General features: G+C 39.7%; 1 protein-coding gene across 2 annotated transcripts; it reads right to left on the bottom strand.

Annotated features, from left to right (window-relative positions):
* Nucleotides 1–6,642: 6,642 nt before the first annotated feature.
* On the bottom strand, nucleotides 6,643–19,739 carry LOC117805777 (eukaryotic translation initiation factor 5A-1-like). 2 transcript variants are annotated; one of them, XM_034674326.1, is made up of 5 exons: nucleotides 19,619–19,739; nucleotides 18,322–18,497; nucleotides 18,074–18,178; nucleotides 13,978–14,109; nucleotides 6,643–10,095 (listed from the first exon to the last, which is right to left on the bottom strand). In XM_034674326.1, the coding sequence occupies exons 2-5, from the start codon at nucleotides 18,481–18,483 to the stop codon at nucleotides 10,033–10,035; spliced, it is 462 nt and encodes a 153-aa protein (XP_034530217.1). In that variant the 5' UTR covers nucleotides 18,484–18,497; nucleotides 19,619–19,739; the 3' UTR covers nucleotides 6,643–10,032. The 2 variants fall into 2 exon arrangements, with proteins under 2 accessions (XP_034530217.1, XP_034530218.1); XM_034674327.1 differs by lacking the exon at nucleotides 19,619–19,739 and adding an exon at nucleotides 19,468–19,581.
* Nucleotides 19,740–20,464: the final 725 nt, after the last annotated feature.

Raw genomic sequence — 20,464 nt, 5'->3', positions numbered from 1 at the left:
GTCATATTTTGAAAAACAACATGGATACTTTCAAGAAAATATGCTGTGTTTTATTGCCGGGAACCAATCTAGACTGGTCTATGTGTACTCCACTTAGCAGTTGCAGCCAAAAACCATCATTGAAACCATCTCCTGCACTGCGGAGCCAAGACATGCCCGAAAGCCTTCTGGCCAGTGGAGCCACTGGAGTGAAATCCCTACCTTTTTTCAGAAACTGATGTTTACATGAGTGTTTGTTGAGTTTTCTCTCACTGTTCCTCTTCTTATCAGTCTGGTAAAGAACACTGCAGGAGCCTAAATGTGCCAACAGAGCTGTGAATAAATGATCCTTTGGACATCAAATAACTGATTAAAAGTAAACTTTTTTGAAAAATGAACGGCTAGACTTAAATCACCTTGAAAAAAACAAACTATAAAGACAGAAAGCATGTTTGAGAACATTTATTTAGACGTGTCCGGGAGGCATCCTCTCTACTTTTAAGAGTAGGCTTCAAACCGACAGTACGCCCTCCTGCTGTGGACTCGCCAGACTCCTGCGGCAGCACCCATTAATATTCGTTTCATCACTATCATTTCTCTCGCTCTCTTTAACCCCAACTCGTCGGAGCATATGGCCATCCCGCATGAGTCTGGTCCTGCTCGAGGTATCTGCCTGTTAGAAGTAAGTTATTACTTGCTCCTGTAACTTGCTAAATACTGCAAAGTGCTCTACTCATGGTGGATTAAGATGAGATAGGAGAGTCCTATCCTGTCTTGATGTAATATAACATAGAGTACGGTCTAGACAGACTGATTGATTGATGACGTGTATTTTAGTTATCTGATTTGACCAATGTTATAACTGTTAACATTGAGGGGGTGGCCTTCAAGACCTATACTGCAGCCAATCAGCAGGGGAAGCTCCACTTTGGATAGCTGTTGCTCTATCCATTGTTTTATGTAGTCTTTGAAAACCACTTATCACTTTACAATGCAGAAAAATCTGATATGCAGTAGATGACATATGAAAATGTCCTGGCTGTTGTCACCGTATGTACTTTGGTTTATGATCATTATTTCCAGATTCTAGGTTAAAGCATAACCTGTAGGCATAGGAACATATTATGGTATCTTAAAAGCTTTGGTTAGCATTCATCTGGTCTATTTCCTCTAGGGTTTGAAAAGACTGTGGCTGTTTGCAGGAAAACACTCCATGTGGAGAGCAAAAGAATGGAAAGCAGCCCACCTAAATTCACTCCAATTGGCAGCAATCTAGCAACAATTTAGGTTTGATAAATTCCTAAAGACAGATACCAGAAGACAAATTCAGCTACTTATCTGATGGTAGAAGTCATTTCTCAACAACAGCTCCATTCTCACCCTACCTCTAACTCTCAAGTTGTAAATAAAGGCAACCCACACAAATGGAAGTTTTGACAGTCCTTTTAAGGACTAACCCTGGGCTACACAAGAAGCCCCAAAACTTTGGCCGCTGCTCCCAGAGGCAAATAACCCCATCAGAAAATAGAAAATGTGTTTCAAGGTTACTCTGGTATGCTATTTTTCCAAATAATATGATGTTAGTTGAAAACTTGGCAAGAAGAGTTCCAAACTTTTATCAGCTTTCAAGTTATCGTTCTGATATGAGGGTGCGTTCTTGTGAACTTTCCCAGCCAGTGACTCATTTTTCCAATTAATCCAACACCAAATGAATTCCCTGTAAAATATTTCCATAAGGACATCTAAATATCCAAGAGGGTATGAAGAGTTTAACCTGATGTTATAGAAATAAAGTCCAAGTTATGTGTGTGTGACTGAAAGGAAGCAGTCGGAGGAAACTGAAGGGAGCTCTGTTTTTGCTCTCACACACGTGAAACACACAAAACACACACACACAAGCACACTTAATCCCATACAGTTTCAATAAAAGCCCACAGTTCACACTGATGCTTTGATCTCTTCCTTCTCCCCGTCTCATGCTGCTTGGAGACATACAGTAGGTCCTGCAGTTACATAACAGCCTTTATCTACACCCTGCGCGAATCCAGTGTTAATGTATGTAGGCTATGTGTGTGTGTTTACCCAGATTTAAGAGAAGCCCGATACAATGAAACTGTATCAAACCTCCAGTCAGTCCAAACAGGTTCATGCCCTCCAAACATTGGGCAGGAATCCAGCAGCTTCTCCGTCTAGATAAACAGGTATGGAGGACCGTGGAATGATGGATAAAATCTCTGCCAATCCCCTCAACAATCCCTGATTTGATGCCCTTACCAAGTGTGAGAGTTCAGAAGATGCCAGAAAAAAAACACTCTTTGAGGGAAGAAGCAGCACTGGTGGTTTCTCTGTAATGGCCTTAGAGAGGCTGTAATGGGTTTGGGATTTTGTAGCGACAGAAAGGTGATTCCACCTGCCTTGTGTACCTGGGTGTGTAAGAGGGTAAGTGAGAGTAGGGTGCTGTGGATGTGGACTTTTCAGCAAAATTTCAAGAGTCAAGGCTGACAGGAATTGGCACCGTTTGGCCTTCATAGGAATTGTTTGAAGAGAGGTTTGATGGTTATTGTGTGAGCCTTTTGTGAAAAAGATCCAATTTTGTGAGAAAAACTGTCAAATTTGTGAGAACAACGGTTGCAAGTTTGTGAGCGGAAAAGTTGAAATTTTGTGGAGAGAAAAAGGACCAATTTGTGAGAAAAACTGTTTGCAAAATGAAGGACCAAGACTTGGAAAAAACAAGACAATCTGAAAGATGGTTCAAAGAGAAACTTCTTAGCTATCAAACATGATGCTTTACTGCCACCTACAGCACAGATGAGGTATAACAATACATCTTGTGATAACTGAAGAACATTTCCAACTAAAAGAGGTTTATGGAATATGAGTCCGTATGAAGAATTGTCTCTTTTAGGATTGGTTTGTTTTAGGCCAACAGACTGTACAAGATGTTTACAGACTTCTTCATTGTTTACTTTTTATATCAGGTTTGCTTCGGCCAAATTGTAAGTCTGTAACATCTTGAGAGAACATTTTTCTGGTGGTTCTCGCAGTCCTCTTTACCAAATTCTTTAAATTATTCATACATCAATCATGATTATTGAAAGGCTTATGCAACATTCTAAGAGAAAAATATGCAACGTGCAAATACAATGTTCACTGGTGAAGGGATGGCCATTATACCCAGGCCTCCAGCTCATAGGTTTAAATATACTGTATATAGCATGCTGAGTGAGAAAGCATTACCCTACACAGTCATTTGTTTACATCTATTCTGATAAATGAAGACTTATGCCATGTGTTTATTATGAATGCTCCTCTTGCAGTTACAATGAAATTGTGATTCATTGTGCGACACTAATCATTAATACTCAAGTTCTCTTGTCTGTATTCAGTCAGAGTTCTGCAAGCAGACAGCAAATGCAAACACTTCATGGAGGTCAATTACCAAAGAGAGTCATCTGAAGCAACACAACATTTCAAACGTCTGTCATGAGAGGAGCACTGAAAGCCTGTTACTGGCAGTAAACAACAGAGATGCATCATCTCAGGTGTCACATACTCTCCTAAACTAAGTAAAGACTGTTTGAGATTATTATTAAGGTCGTTATTAGGTTTAAAGTCATTCATTTTTTTAACTGGTTTTGTTTTTACTGGCCACTTTTGCTATAAAGCGACTTCTGTTAAGTTGCTGGACAAGAACGCCCTTTGTATTTTGTATTGTAGATCTGCCAACCCTTTTTTTTTTGGTTAGGTTGTGATTGACGTATGTACAGTATCTCACAAAAGTGAGTACACCCCTCACATTTCTTCTAAAGATGATGCACAAGAAAGCCTGCAAACAATTTGCTAAAGACAAGCAGACTAAGGACATGGACTACTGGAACCATGTCTTGTGGTCTGATGAGACAAAGATAAACTTATTTGGTTCAGATGGTTTCAAGCGTGTGTTGGGGAAACCAGGTAAGGTGTACAAAGACAAGTGTGTCTTGCCTACAGCCAAGCATGGTGGTGGGAGTGTCATGGTCTGGGGCTACATGAGTGCTGCCGGCACTGGGGAGCTACAGTTCATTAAGGGAACCATGAATGCCAACATGTACTGTGACATACAGAAGCAGAGCATGATCCCCCCTCTTCGGGAGCTGGGTCGCAGGGCAGTATTCCAACATGATAATGACCCCAAACACACCTCCAAGACGGCCCCTGCCTTGCTAAAGAAGCTGAGGGTAAAGGTGATGGAGTGGCCAAGCATGTCTCCAGACCTAAACCCTATTGAGCATCTGTGGGGTATCCTCAAATGGAAGGTGGAGGAGCACAAGGTCTCTAACATCCACCAGCTCTGTGATGTCGTCATGGAGGAGTGGGAGAGGGTTACATTGGCAACCTGTGAAGCTCTGGTGAACTCCATGCCTAAGAGGGTTAACGCAGTGCTGGAAAATAATGGTGGCCACAGAAAATATTGACACTTTGGGCCAAATTTGAACATTTTCACTTAGGGGTGTACTCACTTTAGTTGTCGGTGGTTTAGACATTAATGGCTGTATGATGAGTTATTTTGAGGGGTAAGTAAATTTACACTGTGAAACAAGCTGTACACTGACTACTTAACATTGTATCAAAGTGTCATTTCTTCAGAGTTGCCCCATGAGAAGATATAATTAAATATGTGCAGAAATGTGAGGGGTGTACTCATTTTTGTGAGATACTGTATGTATGTATGTATGTGTGTGTGTGTGTGTGTGTGTGTGTGTGTGTGTGTGTGTGTGTGTGTGTGTGTGTGTGTGTGTGTATGTATGTATGAATGTATGTATGTATGTATGTATGTACAGTACATGTGCATGTAAATACAGTCAAGCCCGAAATAATATATTATTCCTAATTATTCACACCCCAGACAAATTTTGACTTAAAGTTACTTTCATTCAACCAGCAAGTTTTTTCTTGATTGGAAATTAGACAGGTGTCTCCCAGAAGATAAGACGATATACAAGAGGCATCATTGTGGAAAAAAATATTTCTCAGCTTTTATTTATTTTTGAACAAAAAGTGGCACGTCCAAAACTATCAAAATTTGCAAGGGGTATAAATAATTTTGGGCATTGACAGTTTTCAATGTATGTAAGTACTTGTGCATGTATATATGTAAGTATGTATGTACATTTGTATGTATATATGAATGTGTGTATGTACTTGTGTATGTATGTATGTACATGTGTATGTATATATGTACGTATGTATGTTCTTCTGTATGTAAATATGTATGTGGATGTACATGTGTATGTGTAAGTATGTATGTATGTACATATGTATGTACGTCTGTATGTATATGTGCATGTGTATGTATATATGAACGAATGTATAGACATGTATGTATATATGTATGTATGTACTTGTGTTTGTATGTATGTACATGTGTATGTATATATGTACGTATGTATTTACTTCTGTATGTAAATATGTATGTGGATGTACATGTGTATATGTAAGTATGTATGTACATATGTATGTACGTGTATGTATATGTGCATGTGTATGTATATATGTACGAATGTATAGACATGTATGTATATATGTATGTATCTATGTGTATGTACGTATGTATCTGTGTATGCATGCCTGTACGTATGTATCTAGGTGTATGTATATATGTACATGTGTATGTATATATGTACGTGTATGTACGTATAAATGTACGTGTATGTACATGTGTATGTATATATGTATGTATGTAAATGTGTATGTATGTATATATGTATGTATATATGTGTACGTACATACATGCATATATCCACACATACATACATCTTTCCATCCATCCTTTCATACATCGATATGTAGGTATATACATACATTCATACATATATACACATGAAAAAAGAATATCTAAACATACAGAGAAACATACATACAGGTATAAATGCATACATATATTTCATACATACATAAGTACAGGCATACATACATATACATACATACAGGCATACATATACTTCATACATACGTACTTATACGTACATACTGACATACATGCCTAATGATGTATATAAATACTTATATACATACACATGTATGTATGTATGTAGGTATGTACTATGTAATTTGGTGCACACAGTACTTCGAGACTTATTGATTCCTTCCCTTGTCCTCTGGTGCCACCATGAGGATCAGTTTTGTACTTTTTAGTTCAAAGTCAATACATAAAACTTCTTGATGGATTGCTTTAATCTTGTGTTCAGTCTCATGTGCCCCTTCAGGCATCAGTTGCATTAACCTCAGTGATCACTGACTTTTAGCAGGGGTGACTCACCAGATTCTTGGCCGTGTCGAGCAGCCCAAACAAATTTCACACTCGATAAAAGAAGGGAGTTATTGTATTCTTCTTTTAAAGTGAACTGTTGCTTTTTAAGGTGGCAGCTTAAAAAAGTTTGCTGTGATTTGAGGAGGGTGGTGGTTTGATTTTTCAGCTGCAGCAAGCATTAAAAGTTCAACATCTTAGAATCATTAAATATGAGAAATCTTTGCAATCGTGACTCAATCCATGCCCCAACCCAGAAAACTCTAGATTAAAATACCTTTTCATGTTAAAATAAGAAGAAACAAGCGTTACATTTTTTTAAGCTAGTTGAATCTGAACGATCTTTATTTTGCTGACAACACATAAACAGACAGTTGTGATTTTTAAGGCAGCAGCCATACTTTAATTAGAATAGAGAAGACAAGAGGCCCGTGTGTTGTATCTTTATGTTCCAGGTCAGTTTTCCTTTAGAAACGTTCCTCATTAACAGAACAAAGAACCCTTCTCCAGCAAACAGCAGAAACATAAAGTATAAAGACTGAGCAGTTCACCATATCCCTGTTTTAACATAATACACTAAACAGGTGGTCTAAACATACAAATAAACCACTGTTTCTTGCAGGAAATTGAAGTAGCAGACAGCAAGAGGAACTGTGAAGAAAAGAATTGATGCGCCAGAGAAGATGACTGACAATATAAAACTTTAAACTCAAAGTAAAATGCAAATTAAACTATTTTAATCTCATTTCATAGGCTTCACTGCTGATACTGGTAAAGTAACACGTCTCCCAACGCTTTCTCGGGAGCCCTGAGATTATTTACGCAGGTGAAACCAACAAGGACAGGGCCGCCTCCGTAAGAGTGTAAACATATTTTAACAAAATCAAAGGTCATTCCTGTTACCTGTCTTCATGTCGCCTTTAAGATGTGACTGTGATCAGTGCTACATATTACAGCAGCTCTATTATAGGAGCCAACTGAGGGCAAGAAGGGTTAATACTCCAGCATGTGACCTGGTTGAGAGATATATGATCAGGTCATAAATATGGCTTAAGGAAGACTCATCTTCTGTGCTGTGAACAGAGTGAGTGACGGGAGTTTAGGATAAGAACCTTTCGGAGATAGCCATGTGTTGAAGGAAGCAGTGTACTAGAAACAGAGGGATGTTTGCGTCCAAAAAGCAGGAGGGCAGCGCTTGACTGCTGCAGGGGGTTGTTGGCCTGCTGGTCAAACAAGTTTTGTGCAGCATTTCCTACAATTTGTGTTTGACAGGATACACATTCTTTGAGCTTGTTGCTCCCAAAGAATGTTAAAAACAGGTTGCTGCAGACGGAACCTTTGAGGATTGATGTACTAAGGACACGCAGGGACTTGGCCTGTGTGGTTTAAGGTCACAGTTTCTACCACACAACTGCTTTTATAGAGTTAGTTTGCTGGTACAACGCTTCTCCATCCTATCTAAGTATAAATACTCAGAGTGGTTTCTACTTAATAAACTGAGTACAGTTATAACGCGGTCTGACGTACTGTTACTGAGCTGTTGTTTTATAGTCAACATCTGGATATCAAGGAGAAGAAGCTAGAGTTAGTGGCCTTAGTTAAAATGCCATCACTCTTTGCGTGGAATGCAGGAAAACATTTAAAGGAGTGGAATGATGTGGAACAAAAGTACCGGTAAATGTAGCACTTAATACACAACATGACATTCAGTGGAATACTTTGGTGTCTTGATGGAAGTAAAAACTACTTTCGGTGGACTGGAGTCAGAACGAAACTAACAGGCCGGCTGCTGTTGTACAAAGACAAAACCTTCCTATGTCAAAATCCCAAACAGTGTGTGGATACAAATGAAGCAATCTGGCAATTATTCAACTTTTGCAATAATGTAACATGACAAATGTCACACACACGCACACACACGTCCTCTTAACCCTGTGTGAGGGACGAAGGGGAGTTCTGATTTTCTTTCTTGACCATGTGTAGCTCCAGTTTTGAACAGATTTTTTTACAGGAGCACAAAATGCACAAGAATAAAAGTACTGCTGTGACAGCTTTTGCAGGAGATCATAAAACAAGGAAGACAAAGGCCCTTCAAGCTACAAACCCAAAGTGAGATTGAATCAAAAACACTGGAAACAAGCTGAACAATAACATTATTTGGCGTCTTCTCTAGAGTCAGTCCTTTTTTTACACCATCAGTCCACATGCTAAGTTCAGAAAAGCAAGAAAGAGAAACAGAGAGAACTCAGGCTGCAGCGCTGCAAATATATTGCTAATACACTAAGTTTACAGTTTTACTTTTACTGTTGGAGGTAGGGGAGAAACTGACTACCTGCATGGAAATGCAGATTCTACAGCAACCGCGTTGATGCAGTTGCGTGTAAACGCATTCTGATTTCCTGCAATACCCGATGTCTTTCAATTACAGTTCTTGTATGCATGTAAATATAGAAAACTACAACCTTTCAGTATGATTTAGTAACAATCATAGTGAGAATAATCCATTTTTAGAGTGCAAACTGCACAACACCCAAAAAGAAATCCAATCAAACTGCAGACCTACCACCCCTAAGTTACGTTCAACAACTACAGTCTCCAACCCACAACCCAGAACCCTAACCCAGTCCATGTCCAACACTTGTTTGTGTTTTGGTTTTTTATGTCTGAAGTCACCAAACCTGGATAACCCAGAGTTTCCACCTAGATGTGGCAGCATCTCAGAAGACTGTTTCCACAATTGCATGCTAGGAAATCATCTTTGTGTTCAGCATAGTGATGAAGTATTTGCCTTCTTTGAAGCTAACTTGACGAAATTAGGCTTCAAAATAGAATTGTTTTCAGACTATACGTTTTTTTCTTTTTTTTTGTTCTTTGAAAATCATTTGCTATACATTATTCAGCTCATAAAAGGCCTCAAGTGAAAGAAAAAGTTTGATGGCATAGAGGAGAAAATGGCCCCACCCAACCATCCCTGCCCAGGCCTGTTAGTCATCAGAACGGCTGAGACAGCAGAGCTCCTGCTACAGAAAGAAGATCTCACAGAGCTGGCTAAACGCAGCAGAAACCTCAGAGATCTGTGGGTCGATAACATGACGCTGTCTGCATGAATTTAAATGCTAAGGCGTTTGTTTACAAGTCAATTGTCAATTTAAAGTGTGTCTGTGGATGCATATGACGTTGCCAAAAGCAGAAATGCATATTCCAGCCATCAAAAAAAGTTACATGTTTCTCTTATGTCGACAAGAAGAGCCGGAGCTCGCTTGTGGTGGTAAAGTCAGCCAGCAGATGTAAAACATTTAAGAGGGGGGGTTTAAGTAGAAAGCATTGCTCAGCATCTCAGCTGTAAACAAGCTGTAAGAATGTTAACAGCCAACTCAAAATCAAAAGCTCAGTCCATTCAGAAAAACAACAGGAATGATTTTTAAAAGTAATGCACACAAACAAAAAAAGAACACATTATCCATGGTCTTAAAAGAATGTTATGAATCGCTGGAATATGTTTGAAGAATTCCTGGAATAATTTCAGTAATCATTGCAAAGTGAAGCTCTGATGGCTAAGGTTGGATAATGTCACTGATTGTAGAGGATTGCCAGCCGGCCCCGAGCCTGAGGTACGGTTGGAGAGCAGACCCAGTCCCGTTTCCAGATTTCAGTTGACCAGCGGGGAAACTGGTGGAGATGTGGGGTGAAGGCCATTGGCTTTGGTGAGGCTTCAAAGCCACAACAGATCATTGGAGTGTGAGGTCTCCAACGCTGCCCTGGACTGATTAGGAGGTCATGGCCTTGATGGCGACTACATCCTCCTCATTTAATGCTTTCAACACAGACACCTGAAAGAGGGAAGAGAACAATGACATTCACAATCAGCGGTCATAATGTTGTGGCCAAGTGAACTGTGCGGGGTGTACCCCACCTCTCAGCCAATGACAGCCGAGGAGGCTCCAACTCCCCTGTGACCCCAAACAAGTTACACGGCAAAGATAATGGATGGATGGATAGAGGGATGGAGGTGTATACTGCAGTAAAATATAGCATTACAGAAGTCACTTTCAGCTGCCTCAAGATAGCTGACTAGTCATCATTTTAGCCAGAATCGTGTATTTTTAAAAAGAGATAGTTTTGATCAAGTTGATCAAGATCATGATTATTAACCATGATTATTTATTAAAGGTGACATATCATGCAAAATCGACTTTTTAATGGTTCTCTACCTAAAATATGTGTCCCTGGCATGTCTTCAAACCCCCCGAAACGAAAAAAAATCCATTCTGCCCGTTTTGATTTCTCCACCTTTCTGTAAATGTGTGTGAAACGAGCCGTTTCAGACTTCCGTGTTTTTGTTACGTCATAACAATATCCGGTCTGTGACAGAGACAGAGCGCGAAGCTTGTTCAGCCCATAGACTGTATAAAATACAACTCAACCCCTCCTCTGTTTTTTATTACCTGCACACGTGTGCTAACAAGGAGCTTAGGAGGGAGGCATGCTAGTTGTAGGCTGTCTTAATAAACACAAAGGTCGGTTTTACAGATTTGAACATCTACTGGAAAAAAAAAAAAGTGCTAGTGCTAGTTAGCATAGACACATAGCTACATGTTCGTCGCTGTGTACCAAGACACACGTCTACATACTGACAAATAAAACAACAAGAAACACTAAATCTGTGACCAATGGTTCAGTAAGGTCCTGCTGCAGGCGCCTCTCCATCAGGATCAGACTCTGGATCAAATTCAGAGGGTTGACTTCCTGAGGGGGCGTGGTCAGAGAGCTCATTCTCATTTAAAAGGCACAGACACAGAAAACAGCCTGTTCTGAGCAGGGCTGAAAAAGAGGGGTTTACAGGCAGACCAAAATCTGATTTCAAAGTGGGTTTTTTTGAGCATAAACTTTAAAGACATGTTTTGGGGACCTCTGAGACCAATATATATTGATGAAAAAGAGCATAATAAGTCACCTTTAAGTTAAAGGGAGATTTTTCTTTTTCATGTTTATTTTCAAAACATAAAGCCAGGGTGGTTTTGGGACAAAAAAAAATGCCCTCACATTTTTTATGCTCACGAGCTGCAAAGATTTGGTCAAATAAAGCATCAAAGCTTCACTTTTAAATAGAGCAGGACAATATTACAAAAGATGTTATCACAATAATTTATTTCACATCAGTCAATAATCCCTAATTATCACGATAAAAAATCAAATCATTATTTCATTTAAATTTTGCTCGTATCTGGATTTAGTTCTCTGATAAGCTTCTTGAAGCCATCATTTCTGACGGTGCTAACAGGAAGCAGGTCTTTAATGTAAGATGAGACTTTTGTCAAGTTTTAGTTTGTAGATTCCTTTTTTTCTCAGGTTGATCATTTGAATAAATCAGATTTATTTACCTACATCCTGAGCGTAATCATTTAAGTGTATTAAGTTAATAGTTAACAGCAAGTCAGCACAGTGTTATACCAATGACTCTGTTTTGCGTTTACTTTCGTGTCGCTCCTTTCAGCTGTGTTGACATTCCGCCCAAACGTCTTTAAGCCTGCCTACCACTAATCATTAATCAATCATTAACGCTGTTGATAGCAGTGCATGTTAAATGTTAGTTCCCACCAAGCGGCATCCTCCAGTCCCAAACTATGAAGCTCATGCAGAAGTGTTATTAACTGCAATTCATCAACAATCCGCTTGAGGCTGGCTGCAGAAACACCAGAAACCACATACACACCAATTCAAAAAAGACGATCTTTGCAGCATTAATAAACATGTTTACAGCCTGGTTCAAAAAACGGCTTGGCTCTACGTAGCTAATTTCTTTATCGGCACACACTGTACGAGGGTGATTTTTTTTCTCACACAACGGTTCAGAAGATATTAAGATTACGAGTTTTTGCCCAAATAAGGACATGAATGACTTGACTGACTGACAGGCAAACATAGCTGTTGGCTAGGAGGCTCAAACCCCGCTTCTTTACGTTACACTCTGCCTGGTTGAGTTCTGCATTTTCAATATGGCTGTCACCGATGATTGGCTTCAAAACAGCGCTCAGGAACAAATGGGTGACGTCACGGATACTACATCCATTATTTATACGGTCTATGGTTCCCACCCAACATTAAACAGAAGGAGGAACAGCCAATCATGTTGCAGGGTAAGAGGCTAAAAGACGTTTGGAGCGGAACGTAAACACAGCTGAAACGAGCGACAGCAACAATGAAGAAACCGCAAAACCTACCTAAACATGCTCGACAAGAAAGGCCACTAAACTTCATTAGGTAGAGCTGGGGTTGGTGGTCAGATTTAGATACACTTTCTGTTATACTGGTTAAAATGATCTTTTTGTCCTGATGGTGGTCAATACATAATGTGTTCTTAAGCTGCTATCTACAGCTAGAGTAAACCTGGGAAAACACCAACCAATCCCTGCCATCAGGTTACAAATGATGAAACCAGTCAAACCCCGTCCTGCCGTTCTGCTCGCATCCTACACGTACATTACATGTTTGTGTTTTTAATTTTCACTATGATAACGTTTTGGTGTTTTCTTACCGCTGAGTGAGACGTAGTGCAAAACCCAAACGATGTGCTGACGACTGGTTTTGAATCAGTCACGATCATATGGTCACGGAGCAGCGGCTCTCGTGCATGTGAGCAGGGGCGTTGTTTTGGAGGAGCTCCAAGGGGAGGGGTTAGACGGAGTCCTGAGGACATGCTACATTCAAATTCATGCTAGTTTTCCATGACTACCAACCCTAGCTTTAAGATATTTTGGCTGTTTACTAGACTACTAAATCCCAGATCCAAGCTAACAAACCGTCTGGTTTCTTCAACTTTCACTCAGGAAAAAAAAAAAATCTGCCTTTACAACGATACGAAAGAATGATTTGATATTTAACGTGAAAATTATCAATAGCCTGATATCAAAAATGTTATCCTGATAACATCTTTTTCAATATTCCCCAGCACTACTGTTAATGTGTAGTTTTCCTCTCTGTGCTCACTCAGTCTGTGTGTTATAAACACACTCACACCTGGTCCTCCTGCTCTCAGCCTGTGTTGCTGCAGATGTTACTCTGCACTCTGCAATGAGGCTTGTTAAATAACGAAGCACATCATAACGCTTGCAAACACCTGTTGTCATAACTGGTTAACTGTAAACAGTGAGCTGTGCTGTTTGGACAACTTCACCAAATGTTCTGACGATTATCGTCAACAGAACAGGCGACAGATGAAGATGGAGAAGTCGCTGTGAGAGAGGCGCAGGCTGAGTGCATGTGTGTGTAAAAAAGTCTCGTATTGGAGCAAGTTAAGCTCACTAATGTGGTATGTGAACAAACAATATCAGCTGAAGCAAGATGTGATGAATATAATATACTAATTTGACTAATTATGCAGCCCTAATTAAAACACCAGTCCACACCTCCTTTCAAAACAGACACACCCACACCCACTGGTAGGAAGCTGCTTAAACAGTGTGGGCTCAAAAGTGACCAGGGTCAGAGATACGAGAGGGCCACACACATTCTGTGCCTGGTGTGAACATAAGGTGCAGTGAAAGTGAGGAGTACTGTGTGTAGAGAATGTGTCAGGAGTTTAAAAGTCAACAATAAATCAGTTTACAAAGCAGAACTCTGCAGGTGTTCTGCAGAACAATGTAGTAAGATGATACAGGAGAAGTTCACACGTGTTCCACCAGTAAATGTACGCTCAGGTTAGAGTCACTCACCATGAACTGGTCCCCACTTTCAAATTTCTTCTCGATGTCTTTGCCCAGGTCATTGTCCGGCACTCTAAGGTCCTCTCTGGTGTCTCCACCATCATCCATCAGGGTCAGGAAGCCGTCTGAAACATCACACACCTGCATGTGCAAACAGACAAAGGAAAATAAAAGTCAAATGTGAGGAAGAACTTCAGATCAGTTTTTATTTGTTCAGATATAAATAAATACAGAGCAGGGACATGTTTGAAACAGGACAAAAAAAAACCACAGGAGAATATACAGAGCGTAGAGCAGGGCACTCATAAATACTTAAACTACAGCTCTCTTATTCTTAAGATTACTGGTAAGTTTAAGTCTAGCCCCCCAGCACAGGGAACATACAATAGGTAAGGTCTGGGTCCTCCCTCAGGAACTTTTTGGTGTACTCTTCTGCACCAATGGCCCTTCAGCATTATTTTCTGATGTTTATTTACCCTCTCCCGATAGTGTCTTTTGTTGTTACGTGTAACCTCTATTTCTGCATCTGGCTAGGGCTGTCAACGAAAATGTAAATTCAAATATATATTCGAATATTAAAAAAAAACAGATTCGATTGTGAAAATTAATATTCGATTGTGGAAAAAAACACATCAGCGGCTGCTTTGCAAGTGGGCGCACTGCATGACGGGTCAGGGACGGATCACAGGAGTCACACATGCACAGCGTGAAGCAGACGGCAGAGAGAAATCCTTCCGTCCCCGGATCCTCAGTGCGCTCTGAACGCGTCTTTTCCTCCGTTTGGAACATAGTGAATAAAAAGAGATCTGGCCTCTTCACATGTGAACTGTCTTCTTCACATGTGGACTGTCTTGTGTTTTTGGCAAATAACCTGTCCGGCCTAAGACCCTACATTGCACCAAGAATGTAAGTGGACTACTTTTTCGTTTTTTAACTTCAGTTAATGTTAATAATATTTGCTTGAATCACTGAATGAAGCCTGCCTATATTAGGGACAAGAGTCGGGACCTTTAATTGCTCGCACAAGTCTTGTTCAGCACTCACTCAGCGCATTACGCACAGAGAGGGGAGGGGGGCGAGCAAGCGAGAGGTCTACGGTCTTAAAAGTGTTAAGATATAGACCAATAGGTCATTTACTTGTTTTGTAATGTGTAGGTATGTTTTAGGCATGTTATATCTTAAATAAAAATACATATACAAGTAGTTATGTCTCCTTGTATTAGTTTGTCCACCTGTTACTGACATAATGCGCTAATATAGATATTCGAATGGTTCGAACCTATGGGATTTTTTTAGAGCGAATATTCGAACGTCATTTTGGAGCAATTTTGACAGCCCTACATCTGGCACCATTTCACAGCAAGGAGAAGTTAATCAGTCTTCATTTATCAGTAACTGTTGGTTTTGGCAGCTATCTTAGTTTTAGTCTTATGGACGAAAATGCTTATTAGTTTTTAGTCACTTTTAGTCATTTCTATATGTGATAGTTTGAGTCGACTAAAACTCAAAAACATTTTAGTCTAGTTTTAGTATTAAAAAAAATTAAAAAAAGATTAGTCTTTTAACAAATTACTGGAAATTATATCAAATCTGATATTGTGTATTATAATAAACAATATCAGATGTATTATACACAAATTGTTCTCATAGGATAGGCTTATGTTAAGATAAAGGCTAATGAAGCATGACTCAATTACAGTTGTAAACTTACTAAATACTTTGACTTGCACTCTTGTAAGCGTTCACCACAGCTACTTAACAATTCTGCCAAACAAGTGTTTTAAGTTTAAAGCATGTTTGGATGTGAATCAGCTGACTGCACACAGAGGAGACGCTCAGCTGGGGGCTGCAGCCGAGTGACAGGTCTCTTTTTTTCCCCGCCGCCGGACTGATTATGACTCAGTGGCTCTCCCGGCTGACACCTGACCACGTAAACATGCTCAATAAGAGTAGACAGAAAACTGGACAGTCTTAAATATGAATCTGGTCAGTTGTCCTGGTGCAGTAAATCCACATGTTGTCTGGGTCTTCACTGACTCTGCGTCTGTGGAGATTATTTATGAGCCTGCTCCACATGTTGATATTCAGCGTGTTGATTATTTTGTACACTTCAGTATGATCCGTTTAATACTATCAGTTATCTACACTGTGTTGTGAAGGAAAATTTGATTTAGGGAAAAAACAGATTTGGCATTATTCTTGATATGGAAAACATCCATGTTTTTTAATGAGTAATCAATAATTGATCATTTACATTTCAAAATATCAATCACAGAAAATACTTGAAATTGACATCCCTACTTTGTGGCGTGTTGTTAAAGGTTTGTGGTGTTACCTTGTGAGGTAGACACAGTAGCAAGGCAGGTTCTGCACAATACCTGATGTTGCACAGCATCTTTTTTATTGCAGATTACTCGCACAATAGGCAGAAAGGTCCTGCATTTTGAACGTCTTGACAGACCACTAAACTAACATTTTCATCCAGTCTCATCAATGAAAACTCACACACGTCTCGTCATGTCTTAGTCATCAAAGAGCCATGTTTAGCTTGTCACCGTCTCTTTATAGTCATGAAAAAAGGGGCGTCAACGAAATAATTTCTTCATCGTTGACAAAAACAACACTGATCAGTAAATCTCTGACCTTTTTCAGCACAATTTAAGCATGGTCTGACTTATGTAGCTCATCTGTAGCTTTTAGAAAACAAAGTATATATGTAGCTTAGTTTTGTATCAAATAACGAATATTTTCTGTTTCATTATGAGCAAAAAAAGCCAACTGGATCAAATTCCAGAACTTTATTTCTCTAAAGGATACTTTATGGCAGCAAATAAAGAGTTCAAAGAACTTTCCAGAGGATAATTAGATAATTGAAATTCTCGGGGGTCGACTTCTCAGGTTGTAAAATCTGGGAGAACCCCCCACTTGATGCAGATAAAGCATGACCAGAATTATTTAGCCTTTTACTGGATTACAGGTCTGAGTCACTTGACAAGCAAAACGAGTGAGACCTGAGAACATACATATGAAAATCAGATGGAGGAACAAAGCGATAGTGAATCTGTATACAGAGTTGTTCACACATGCTCCATTCAAGATCACATTTCAACCCCGTCATTCAGACTCCAGCTGATACGGACGTGCTGGACTCCAGCCTCAACATCGTCGTCTCATAAAGTACAGTCACAATAAAGTGCAGAGGATCCGGATAGATCTCAGTGAAACGTGTGCTGACAGACTCTAAGAGTGTACTTTTCATTGTTTTCACTCCGTGGTCCGTCTCAACCTTTTTGCTTTGAAGACGCTTTAGTGCTGCAATTAAAGGAAGAACGGATGCAGACGTGTTGGCCCTTATCCAGACAAGCGTGTACTGGCCACGTTTTTTCTGGCATCACCACAACATTGTGTTTCGGCCGTGTTGTTTCAGTAATAAAAGTCTTTCAATTTTCTGCCGAAATTTTCGGTGGCCGAATTTTCAGTGCATCCCTATGGCATATTAAACACTTTGATTGGGGGGTCATCATATGAGGGCAAAACCTTAGTTGTTTTCAAAGATTTGATTTTAAGTTGAATAAATAAGTGGATGATTAAGAAAATGTTCTTTTTTCCACATGAGATTTTTCAGAAGAAAAGAAGCTGAACAAAGCTGACCCTAAATCCGCCTCCCTTTTTCTCCTCCAAAGAATAAAGCAACTATTATTTTCTCCTCTCCTCAGACATCCTAAAAGAGGCCTCTTATCAGGGAAAAGTGACTGCCTGTTGGCCAATTCCAGTACCTGTTCAACCAGTTCAAAACCTGTCTACCCTTTCACAACCACCAACGAGACAGCTCAGCTCTGACTAATGTGACACACCCTCTTGACATTTATGTTAAATGTTATACATGGTCCTAAATAAATTAAATTGAAACCTAGCAACTGAGAATAGAGATTTTTCATTCATCAAACTTCACTTCATCACAACATTTAGGTTACATAAAATCCCCTCAACTTCTGGTGAATGGTTGCCCACCATTAACACTACACTGACAAGGGAACAGATTATGCACTTACTCATATACATAGTAAATACCACACATGCTTTGGTGCCAACAAGGATATCTCACCTGATAGTCCTTCCTGGTTACATTTGGGACATCCATGTTATGAGTGGAGGGGCAGATATCTTCTAACTTCTTAGTAGTAAAGATATCAATTCCAACAAGGTGAACCTGCCAAAACACAAGGGAGCAAATCATAGTTTAGGAGGAGTAAGTATTTTGGGAACTCATATGATTGGAGGGGGGGAAATCAGGAAGTGCCTTTTCTTTTAAGCCATTCACGAGGCGAGGAAGAATGCTCAAGGAGGTTTTACCTTTGCGTGTCCATGCTTGCCAGTCTTGGAGGTAGACATTTCAACGATCTTACAGGGACGGTTCTTTAGCATGACAAAGCCGTTCTTCCTCAGGGCAGAGCATTGCATGGGGTATGTGCAGGAGGCCCCAGAGTCTGCAGTGCTGAAATCTTCATCTGCCATGATGATGGGTTATTCTGTTACCACGAGGAGTGGAGTGGGAGGAGAAAAAAAAACTTTAACTACGACAGTAGCACAACTGGAAACTTGGATTGAATTAAAGCCACTGTAAATGACAGGTTAAGATGTTTATAAATGTAGGAATCAGATAAAAAAGACGCACAACACTTCATTTGAATTACATGAGTAAGTAAGACAAACTTTCAAACAGCTGTCAGAAACATACTGGAGCTGAACACCGTGTTCCAGAGAAGCTGTGCTTACTTCATCACAAACAACCTTATTAAAAATAAAAAACAAGTCACAGTGGTTGGACTGTGAAAGCCTAAAAATCAATAACCTGAAAACAGAGAGAGGGGCCAACCACAAGTGCTTTCTCTACTCACTGCTGGACACAAATGTTTCTTTCCAAGCTAACGCTAGCAAACTATACAAAGAGCTGGCATTAGCAGCTCACGCTAATGTGTAAAACAGCGCTCTGTTGCTGACAGTATCGCTACATATTTTCGTTTGCAGACTGTCTGGGAAACACATTACATTAATAGAAACAAGTCTGTTAATATAAAGCGCCATTGCCTTCATTAAGTTATAAAACAGTCGCTCAAGTTAGCATGAAAGTAGCTAAGTAGCTTCGGTAAGAAAGCTAGCAAACGTCATAAACTAGCTATCTTACGTGGCAGCTGGACCAGATGAGCATTTACCGGTGTTTCGGTCTCACAAGTGACCCTGTTTAATGGCGACTTTAAGCAGAATACATCTGTATTCAGAGTGATTAAAAAATGTTTAACCTAACACACCTTTTTACTATAACAACCGCCAACGTATTCGACTGATGGCGCCAGTTAACAGGGTCACGCTTTATACCGAAACACCGGCAACTTTAGCTCAAACTCGTAAGCTAGCATTGGGTTTCCACCTCGTGCGTGTTTTCTGTCATATTTAGCATGGTAGCATGCTAACACGACCCACACCCAAGCATCGTCCCACCTCTTTAGAAGTTACTGATTAACTATGAAGACTGCAAATGGTCCCTGTTACAATGCTTAAGCTAAGAGGCCCACTTCTCACAAAATAGTTGGGGAGTTATGGTCCCTTCCATTGTGAAAATGTTAGTCATTTGCCTGGACGCTTTGCTTACCTTGTTTCTTGCTTACGCCACAGAAGGAGAAACACTGCGCATGCGTAAGGCTTTTGTAATGCAGGAGGAGCAGAGAGGGCAGGTACGCGCTCTGTGACGATGTAGCGTCGTAAAGATAGTGCACTGCAGTGGCTGAACACACACGCTGGGAAAAATGCCCCTCCAAAAACAAGAAAAGAAAACTTATATCAGGGTACTTTTACCTTGAAATAAACAAAAGAATCTGCCAGTAGAACAAGTAAAAATTCGATTGGTAAGATTTCTTAAAACAAGATGTAATATTTAGAAAACTGTGATCTTGAAACTAGCAGGGAAAACTTATTTTAATCAATATTTCACCAGTATTTCAATGCCTAGTGTCTCAGAATAAGACAGGAATGCTAACAATTAGTATTTTTTCACTCAAAAAAATATTTTTGCACTAACACATTTCATGTCAACTTCTTCATTTGAGATATATTCACTTTAATTTGAGTTGCATTTTAGCGGTGCCTCCAGAGCCGTGGGAAGTGGCTTTAAGTTGGGGATACTGCAGTAAGAGGTGCAATTTTTTTTCAAGCTTTCAAGAGAACTTTTCATTATAATACCGTTGTACAGCAAAGAGCATACAAGCCAAAACAGGCCCAAAAGGCTGTAGCGCACATTGAACAGAACTTATCCAAATACGTTCACTTTTTCATCACGCACACACACAGGGCCCAGGCATCGGGTCATTTTAAAATGAATAATTATTTAAAATTGCTATAATTATTTCTCAGATCTTCCTCAGGCATTCAATTTTCAGAAAATGATACAATGAAAATAATTTTAAAAAACTGTTTTATTTTGTTAATTAATGTATTCATT

This window comes from Notolabrus celidotus, chromosome 22, assembly GCF_009762535.1.
Source record: "Notolabrus celidotus isolate fNotCel1 chromosome 22, fNotCel1.pri, whole genome shotgun sequence".
Taxonomy (NCBI): Eukaryota; Metazoa; Chordata; class Actinopteri; order Labriformes; family Labridae; genus Notolabrus; species Notolabrus celidotus.
This window is presented reverse-complemented; position numbering and strand designations above follow the sequence as displayed.